The 10,997-nt window shown below is 33.8% G+C and overlaps 1 protein-coding gene across 1 annotated transcript in view; it reads left to right on the plus strand.

The window, feature by feature from the left end:
* Nucleotides 1-1,243: 1,243 nt before the first annotated feature.
* LOC110022538 (protein transport protein SEC23) overlaps nt 1,244-10,997 on the plus strand; it is a gene marked incomplete in the record, with an annotated part of 19,705 nt that continues 9,951 nt past the window's right edge. The window contains 3 exon segments of the mRNA XM_020721530.1: nt 1,244-1,424; nt 2,035-2,542; nt 3,240-5,060. Of these exon segments, the coding sequence (XP_020577189.1) occupies nt 2,054-2,542; nt 3,240-5,060 (2,310 nt within the window).

A 10,997-nucleotide genomic window follows, 5' to 3' on the forward strand; every position in this document is an offset into this window, starting at 1 on the left:
CAACTAAATAGAAAAAAGCGCAAAGCAAAGTAGGCATGGAAGGAGTCTCATCGCCCTACTTATAAGAACCAGAGTCTCCAAAAGCAATAGAGCTCAATCACTGAGACGTTAATTAAAATAAAATGAGACTTACTTTTGCATTTAATTTTCTTATTATTATTGCAATGTCACTTTTAAGAAGTAAGAGAACTAGTGAACTAAAATATGTGCATTAGAAAATGTGTCTTCACAAATTTTTCAGAGATTGAATGATCTAAAAGAAAAGAATATGATAGAAGCAAATTCACTACAAGGAGATCGTGAGGCCCACATAACCAGACAAATCTAAGCCATACTAGTCAAATCAACTGGCCACAACCGACCGAGCAAAAATGCGGAGAAGAAGACAACAAAATGAACCAAGTGTAAGTCATTCAACTGGAAATGAGACTATACAACGTTCGAGCCATCCGCTATAGAAAAGCAGACTCGATGCAATAGCCTATCCCACAATGGAACCAACCCAATAAATGAGCCAATTCAACAAAGTATCTTCAACTACCCAACAAAGACCCAAAGACTCCATTCAAAGAATCGAAGGAGACCAACCAGGTTAGATCAGTCAATTGAACCCTACCGACCAATCTTAGCAGATCGAGTTGACCAAGTTGAGCCATGTCAACTAAGCTTAGCCGACTTAGTCAGAAGGCAACCAAACAATAATTCAACACTGGCAAAATACTAGAAATACCCTAGTACATATCCTCTTCAAATACAAGTAAAAATATAATATCACTATCCTACTGTCTTCTCTATAAATAAGATAAATATTAATAAAGAATCATCACTATTTACAACTGTTCACCCCCTCTCTCTCTCTCCTCATTTACGCTATATTCCTTAGTTGTGATTCATGGACATTCTCAATTTCAACAAGTATTAAGATGGTGAATTCTTTATTATCATTACAATATCTACTCAAACCGTGACACACCTTATAATTTTAGGGCATTTACATACTTCCGTACATTTCTCTTGTATTCATATATCCAACATCTAAACCTTCATATTTGCATGCATACTACTCACATTTTGAGCTTCACATAAAAAATATTAGCATCAATGTCTTTCAAAATGTGAAATACAAAATATTTAAAATATAAATATCAAACTTTTGATACTAAATATGTAAAAACTAAAGAACTACATGATATGTATGTAAATTTTCATTTACATCTTTGTAGAAAGGAGAACATATGTATCTTCCTATTACGAGAATCACGAAGTCCACTTGTCCTCCTAGAGTGGGCAGCGGACGCAGCTTTAGCCAACCTCCACTGTACTCTTTCAATGCCCTAGCTCGCTCCGTCTCCTTCTCTTCAGATCATCCCAAGACGAAGAACTCTTCCTGTCTATGATTCCAATCCGTTGATTTTCTATAGAAGGTACGCGTTATTTTACCTCCCGACTTGCAATTTCTATGATTTCGATTCTTGTTTAATGCCTAGATCTTCTTTGATCTCATTTTGGAACTCATTATCTTAATATTTATGTTTTTTTTTCGTAAATTTAAATCTCCTTTTCGTCATCAGACCCTTATTTTCACAGTTTATTCGAGCTTGTAACAGCTCGTTAGTTAATGTAGTCTCGTCTGTCTCAAAATCAAACATTCCTCGATGGATTCGAGGTTTTTTATAGTAATGTGTGAATGTATATGGCATCTCGATCCTATTTCTGAGGTAGTGTTAAGAGAATTTGGATCATAATTATATTTTTGTCATTGTATCCTATCAATTAGCTCTATGGCTTTCGAGTTGGTTTTTAGCAAATCTGATGCATTGGGGTTTGGTGATTTTTTTTTTTTTCTGCTTTGGAACTGTCTTCAGGCTTAAAACGTTTAAAGCAGTGCAAATTTTGCGGTTTTTTGGATGCTGATCTGTGATGTTACCGTCAGATTATACTATGAATCCTTGTTTTTTTTTTTTTTTGTTAGAGTTTTATGAAAATTGTTGAAAGCATTGTTATGGAATTCTGAATTTAAATTTAACTGTGTAGCAGTAACTGTTAGGGCTAGATGGATACACCCCCACCACAGGCTCCTGTGGGGTACTCCAGCTCTTCATCACCCCCAACCATGACAGGTTCTCTGCCTGAGAACAGAATAAACAGGCCTCCATTTTCTTCTCCGCTAGCTTCAAGACTTTCACCTCAGAGGTCTCTGCAGGACCAACCTCAGAGGTCTCTGCAGGACCAGCTTCTCTTGTCTTCTTCCAGATCTATAAGCTCCCCAGACACTGGTACTGGTGTTTCTAGCAGTAGTCCACTGACCCAATTTAGCAGTCCTCCAGGCCCTCCTATTTTCTCTTCACCATTGCGGCCAGCAGCTGTTCCCTTCCAGACTTCACCTGCTAGTCCACAACCAATTGCCTTCTCATCTGGTTCATCTCTACCAATGTCCTCACCGCCAAATTTTACAAATGGAACTGCTCAATTTCTGGTGCAGCATCCATCTACTGTAGAAGAGACTATTGAATCACCTTATGTACAATTCTCCGCTCACAAGGTATTGTTTTATTTTTTATTTTTAGTGTTGTCTGCTAAGATTCTTTAATGGAATCTTATGTACAATTCTCCGCTCACAAGGTATTGTTTTTTTTTTTTGTTTGCTAAGATTCTTTAATGGAATATTTACATACATACCACTTAATTCATATGTATTTACATATTTTAACATCTAAACTTCAATTTTTATTTACATTCCATCTTACCCATGCTTGAAAAGGTATATTTCACTTTTTAAAATTTAAAATGGTGGTATTTTTTATGTGATATTAAAGATTTAGGTGTTATAGATGTAAAAAAGTGAAGTATAGGTGTTAGATAGGTATGTATGTAAATATCCCTTCTTTAAATTTTACATAAGGAGTGAAATACACTAACACTAGTTGGGAAGATTTACATACATACCACTCAATTCTTATATATTTCATATTTAACATGTAACTTCAATTTTTACATATATTCCACCTTATCTATGCTTGAAAACGTGCATTAAAAACTGAAATAGTGGTATTTTTTTATGTTATTGGTAGTGATATTTCCTCCAACTACTAGTTATGACCACTCCAAAAGCTACAAATTGTCTGCTTTTTCCTGTTGGATGATATTTAATTCATCTTATCTCTAGTTAGTTGCTTCTGTTTTATTGCTTATAATCATACTTTTAATTTTTAAACCTCTGACATTTTTAATTTTTTCAGATTTTGAAGCGTAAAAAGCAGGCAAATATATCAAGCTTGGGATTTGGTGCTTTAGTGTCTCCTGGGAGGGAGATAACCCCTGGCCCTCAAGTTGTTCAACGCGACGCTCACCGTTGCCAGAATTGCGGCGCTTATCCAAACCTTTATTCAGAAGTTTTAATCGGTTCTGGTAAGTGGAAATGTGTAATCTGTAAGAAATTAAACGGCAGTGATAGCGAATACATTGCTGCTAACAAGGAAGACCTCCATCATTGGCCGGAACTATCTTCTTCTACAATCGATTATGTTCAGTCAGGAAATCGAAGGCCTGGATACGTTCCAGTTTCAGACTCGAGAATGTCTGCTCCTGTATTTCTCGTCATCGACGAGTGCTTGGACGAAGCTCATCTCCAACATTTGCAGGGTTCTTTGCATGCATTTGTCGATTCACTTCCACAGAATATGAGAATCGGCATAATCACATATGGTCGAACAATTTCAATTTATGATTTTTCTGAGGGTTCAGTGGCCTCAGCCGATGTGCTACCGGGTGGTAACTCGCCCTCTGAGGAATCATTGAAAGTTTTGATTTATGGGAGTGGCATATACTTATCTCCGATGCACGCTTCGCTTTCTGTAGCGCACACCATCTTTTCGTCTCTAAGACCCTACAAACTTAACTTTCCCGAAGCAGCCCGGGACCGATGTCTCGGTGCGGCTGTTGAGGCAGCCATGGCTATCATTCAAGGTCCCTCTGCGGAGTTATCTCATGGTATTATTAAAAGACCCGGAGGTAATTGTAGAATTTTGGTTTGTGCAGGGGGTCCAAATACATATGGACCTGGATCAGTTCCTTCCTCATTGAGCCACCCGAACTATCCATTCATGGAAAAAACAGCCATGAAATGGATGGAAAATCTTGGTCATCGGGCACATCGTAACAACATCATCGTCGATATACTATGTGCTGGAACTTGTCCAGTAAGAGTTCCGGTTTTGCAGCCGTTGGCGAAGAGCTCCGGTGGCGTGCTTTTGCTTCACGATGATTTCGGGGAGGCTTTTGGTGTCAATTTGCAGAGAGCTTCAATGCGCGCCGCCGGTTCCCATGGATTGTTGGAGATTCGTTGCTCGGATGATATTCTCGTTACCCAAGTGATTGGACCAGGGGAGGAGGCCGTCGTAGATGCTCACGAAGTTTTCAAAAATGATTCATCTTTTTGTATACAGATGCACAGCGTGGAAGAAACACAAAGCTTTTCATTATCCATGGAAACTAAAGGCGATATTAAGAGCGATTATGTTTATTTTCAGTTCGTCGTTCGTTATTGGAATGTGTATCAAGCTGACATTTGCAGGGTGATCACGACAAGATTGCCAACGGTGGACAGCGAGTCCCAATATCTTGGAAGCATTAAGGAAGATGTGGTTGCGGTGCTTATTGCTAAGAGGACTCTCCTTCATGCCAAAACCGGCGCTAATGCAATCGATATGAGGATAACAATCGATGAGAGAGTTAAGGATATTGCTTCAAGATTTGGTTTAATGCTACCAAAATCGAAGCTTTTTCGCTTCCCGAAGGAGCTATCTTCATTACCCGAGATTTTGTTTCATCTCAGAAGAGGGCCGCTGCTTGGCAGCATTGTTGGTCATGAAGATGAAAGATCGGTTTTGAGAAATTTGTTCTTGAATTCGTCATATGAATTGTCACTTCGTATGTTGTCACCTCGTTGCTTGATGCATCGTGAAGGGGGCACTTTCGAAGAGGTTCCATCTTATGATCTTTCGATGCAGTCAAATGCTGCTGTTGTGCTCGATCACGGAACGGATATTTTCATATGGCTGGTATGTAATTCTAATTTTGCACATTCTTGATTTGTTGTGTCCACTTTAATATTGATATTTATTTTTGTTACTTTGTTATGGTTGTCTGTTGTCGTGTTCATTTAATCGCATTATCTACTCATCAATAAATTACTCTTTTTTGGGGAGTTTACATACATGCCACTCAATTCCCATATATTTACAATTTAACACCTAAATTCTATATTTTACATTTATTTGACTTAAATCTTTCATATCACAGAAAAGTATCACTTTATTAACTTTTAAAAAGTGGAATACACCTTTTTCATGCATATGAAAGGTGGTATATATGTAAAAAATTGAAGTTTAGGCGTTAGATAAATAGATATATAGGTATTGAATGGCCTGTATATAAATCTTCCCTTTTTTTCATCACACTTATTTTTGGCCATTTATTCCTCTGAGAGTTGTACTATATTTGCATCTCTTTCATGCATCAGTTTTTGTCTTAATGATCTCTGATAAGAAGGGATGTCCAATATTGAATTTTGCTTACTCATTTTTAGTAGCGCTTATTCAATCTTTTTGGGGTTTTAAACTTTATTTCCTTTGTATCAATTTGAAGGACAAGATTGGTCTTGATTTGAATATACGATGCGAGTGTAATGCAACCTTATAATTATATTTAATTTATTTTCTAATACTTTAGGATTTATTTCAATTTTTTATGATTTCTGGGTTTATTTTAGTTTGAAATCAGGATGAATTATACTTTTAGATAGTTTTTAGTTTTGAATTTGAATTTGTATTAGAGCTGATTTCAATCTTTTTTTTTTTCGCACACACCCAAATACATGCACACCGCATATGCAATGCCTTGAATCCATAACCTCTTGATTGAAGGATAAGGCTCTCAACCACTAGGCTAAGGTGGCTTACATAGCTGATTTCAATCTTATATTTGTTTTTCATTTTCTATTATTAGTGGCTCTTGCTTTGCATTTTTTTGTCTTCTGTATTAGTTGGTTGCTACGATTGCAATTGTGCTCGTTTATTTTTTTAATCATTGCATCTTCTTCTCACAATCAATATTTTGATTGTAAACAAATTCTCAAACACAACTATCGAGTAAAGTGCCGACTCTTGACCATTTACATGGGGCTATTTAAGTCCCAACATTTATAAAATGTCAAATTAATCTTAAACTCTCTAAATTAGGGTTAAAATAGTTTTTGTGGGGATTATTTTAGCCCATATTAAAAGAATATGGAGGCTAAATTGACATTTTATAGAGTGTGGGACTAAATTGACTCTTTAAAAACATAGGGGACTATTTTCACACTTTTCTCCACAGCTATCCATAGCCTTGTTCTACAATTCCACCCTCTCATAGCTTCCGATCCTAGCCTTTGAGCCACTAAGGAATTCATCAAACAACCCTTGAGGACACCAAGTTTTCTTCTCATCTCATCCTTAAATTACATATCATTGAAAGGAATAATTACAATAATTTGTATTATCAATTTCTTAAACCTTAGTCTCAAGCATTTTGGATTTTTTTTTATATGTTAACTTGGCATCAAAACTGCATTATTTTTTATGCATACTTTGTATGTGAAAGATGCATGAGAAACACAAAAGTATGCTCGTGGGGTTTATGTTATTATTTTGTTGATGTGTTTAATAAATGCCCTAAGCATCTCCATATGGATTTCTTTAATATGATTTAAATTTTGGTTGCGACAATTAGATGAATATTGTTTTAAGTTCTAGATGATGAATTTTAGAAATCATTCAATCATTAGTATATATAATATTATTTATCAATTTCTCTAACTTGAATGGTTCAAAAACGAGTATCAATTCCATTAGTTTAGGCATCAATGCACATTGACAAGCTCAAAAATTTGATACTTATTATGAGTTGTTCAATGAAGTTTATTATTAAGGTAATCCGGGTTTTATGGATGAACTTCATAATGGTTATGGGCAATCATGCATGGTTGAGTTTCCTTGTAAACTTAAGTTTGTGCTTAAGACAATTTTTGAGCCTAAATAAAAAATCGAGTCTGTTCATTCAATCCAGATTATCAATTAATTTTAAGGCAAAATGATACAATCTCATCATTCTTGCTAAATTCATATCCAGAAGTATTTTTTTTATCCATTTGTTTTAAAATCAATTTTTGTTTCCTCATCAACAATACATATTGAGTCTGCGTTATCAAATTTGCCACTTACATATGATTTTGGGATTTTTTTTTTCTTGGAATTATTTTTAGAAAGATATATAACGCATTGACAATTTTTGTTTCCTCATCAACAATACATATTGAGTTTGCGTTATCAAATTTGCCACTTACATATGATTTTTGGATTTTTTTTTTTTGGAATTATTTTTAGAAAGATATATAACGCATTGAGATATTTAGATCTGAAGCCTCTGGGTTAGGCTTTTTTGTGTTCACTTTCCACACTCAAGATTCAAAAGTTGTTTATGATGTAGTTTCTTCACTTCCACTATGCTCATTAGATTTCTAAGCTAATAGCTTTTGTCTAACTTTTAAAGAAACCATGAGAATTGATGCAACATAATTAATTATGTTTACTTTATTTTCTAATATTTAATATTTATTTATTTTTATCAGGTTTTAAAATTTATTTATTTTAAAATCAGGCTTTGAATTTGAATTAGTATTATATTTGATTTCATTTTACCTATCTAACCATTTTTCTATAAATAAGAGTTATTAGCTCATATTTTAATCAATTGATTGATGTATTGAAACTAAAGTTTCTTCCCCCAATTATATGCTCTAAGACAATTATGTATTGCACCCAACATTTTGATAAATGATACATGGTGATAGAATAAATAATATAAAATAGGGAAACTTACATATCTACCCCAAAATTCTTATGTATTTGTGTATTTAACACTTAGTTTGATAATTACATTTATAACATTTTGATGTTAAAACTTGTATATGAAAAGGCATATTTCACTCTTAAAAAGTTAGTAATTGTGGAATTTTTTTTGTAATGTCAAAGATTTGAATGGCACGTATGTAAATATGAAATTTTAAATGCTAGATATGTAAATATATAAAAAATGTGTGGTATATAAGTAACTGCCCCTATAAAATAACCTATGTAACTGAGCATGAACTAATTATGTATAAAAATAAATAATATAGCTTGTCGTATGAACAGTACATGCAATGCAACATACATGAACATTTTTCAAAATTTTGAAGATACAATATTACAAATTGGACAAATAGAGGAACATATAATGCCATAAGTCATTCACATTCAACGCATATATGCATTTTTTCATATTAACAAATGTGACATCTCAAATCATACAACTAAAATTATCATGTGGACTTATCAAAGCATATATGCAAAATCATGTGGACCAACAATCATAAAAAACTCATGCGAGATTTAACAATTAATGAAATTTGAAGGGGAATTTCTATCATGACTAATGCAACTTCCTCTGTTGACTTGTTCTTCAGCTAACACAAGGCCTCAAAAAATGGGCTTTGTTTCTCTACCCTCTCTCTTCATGTCTTTATTGTTGACGCCAATAGCCTGTGATGAAGGAATGGCATGAAAATAGCTTAAAGATGATAAGTAAATAGTGAAAACGTTCATTTTGCAAGCTTTGTCATGTAGGAATTTAAGCCATGGACGAAGCTAATACCTAAATCAATACTCTTAAAATTATGAAAAAAATAACAAAATTTGTTTGAAACTGGATATTTTTTGGCTCTAGAAACTGTAATTGTATGAGCCCATGCCATGATATCATAACATAGTTTATGATGATATCGTTAAATAGTTTATTGAATCATGCAATAGATTGCTAACCAAATTGTACGTACGATTGCTTATTCCAAATCATATTTATATTGTGGCATGATTAGGAGAGCATGCAAGTCAAAACACATTTGCATATACATATAATTTGGAAGGTTTACATACATACCACTCAATTCCTATGATTTACATATATGACACCTAAACTTTAATTTTTACATACATACCACCTTACATAAGCATGAAAAGGTGTATCTCACTTTCTTAAAAGCTAAAATGATGGCATTTTTTATGTGATGAAAATTTTGGGCGGTATAAATGTAAAAAAGTAATGTTTAGTTGTTAGATATGTAAATACATATTAATTGGGTGGTATGTATGTGAATACCTCATTTAATTTTCTAGAAATTGACGATACTAAAGCATATATTTCATTTCAAGTGTAAGTTGGATCGCTCTGTAGGCATATCAGTCATTGTAGTGCCGTGGTAATATTTAATATAGAAAAATAAATTTCCTTATTATGTCTGCCAACCCACAGCCAAGTTTGGGCCAATTGCATTTTCACCACCCATACAACTATTGCCCATTTTGTGTTGTGTTATTGTTTGGTCTTGGTGGGCCACGGGCATCTTCTTATGCATTCCAAGACTTGTAGGTGTTGTATATAAGGGTCTTAGCGGCACTTACATACATGCCACACAATTTTTATATATTTGGACATCTAACCCCTAGAATTTGATATATGCATGCATTACCACTCAAATTTTTAACATCACATAAAAATACCACTATTATTACCTTTTTAAAATTAAAATATACCTTTTTGTGCATGTTATATAACACCAAAGTGTTACAATGTAAATATCAAAATTTATGTGTTAGAAATTTAAATACATAAAAATTGTGTGTTATGCATGCAAATTACCTTATTTAAATGCACTTTTCTGTTTTCCTTTTTTCATGCTTGAACTATATTACTTTCCTTTTCTCTTCTGGTGTACACAAAAACTTTTGTTGTGGGTTGCCATGTATTTCGAAAGGCAATCCTCTACATTTACCAAAGGTCTTCATTTGAGTAGAACTAGAACTAAATACATGAAATGTAATTTTAGTAGTAGTAGCTCTAGTGGCAGAAATGTTACTATGGTGATCAAATTATTAAAAGGTGTGAACGCTTTAGATATCTCGATTCTATTGTTCAAAGTGATGGTGATATTGATGGGGATGTTATTAGTAGAGTTCAAATTGGTTGGTTGAAGTGGAGGAATGCTCGTGCCTATTGTGTGATAGAAAAGTTCTGCTTAGGCTAAAAGGAAAATTTTATAAGATGGTGGTGAGACCTACTATGCTCTGTGGCGTTGAATGTTGGCCTTTAAAAGAGAGGTATAAAACTAAGTTGAGTGTTGTCGAGATGAGAATGATTAGGTGGATGAGTGGCTTTACACTTAGAGACAAAATGTAAAATGAATATATCCGTGATAGGGTTGGTTTAGCTCTGGCGACGGACAAAACTAGAGAGAGTCGTCTTAGATGGTTTGGTCACATTAAATGTCGACCACCTGATGATCTAGTTAGAAGACTAGATGTCTTACTGAAATCCATTTTGTATGTCTGACTATATTTCTCTTGAATTCACAAGTTTTGTCTCTGCATTCTTTGGTCGACAAATTTTAAAAAAAACTTCTAGTCCATCCAATATTTGGAACCATACTAGTGTGTTACATCTATTTTTTTTATATCCATCTCAATGAAATAGTAAGAATCTGAAGTCAACCTCACTGCTGCCCACAACAATCAGAGATTTGGGGACAGATTAGGTTTGCAATTTTGGAAAAAAAACATAGATTTTCACTTCGGAATTTGGTCAACAATAAACTTTACATTTATTCTATGTGATAATCTCACAAAATTTTGAAGTCTTTTGATGGAATTTATAGGGGCATTATATACATACCATCCAATTCTCTTTTGTATTTATTTATTTGGCACCTAAACCTTCATATTTATATGCATTGCACTTAAATATTTAACATCACAACAAAAATATTGCCATCATTATCTTTTAGAAGTGAATACATATTTTCATACATAAACTTATCACAAAAATATTTTATAAGTGTAAATATCGAACTTTGGGTGTTAGAT

This window comes from Phalaenopsis equestris, unplaced genomic scaffold (assembly GCF_001263595.1).
Source record: "Phalaenopsis equestris unplaced genomic scaffold, ASM126359v1 Scaffold000196, whole genome shotgun sequence".
NCBI lineage: Eukaryota > Viridiplantae > Streptophyta > Magnoliopsida > Asparagales > Orchidaceae > Phalaenopsis > Phalaenopsis equestris.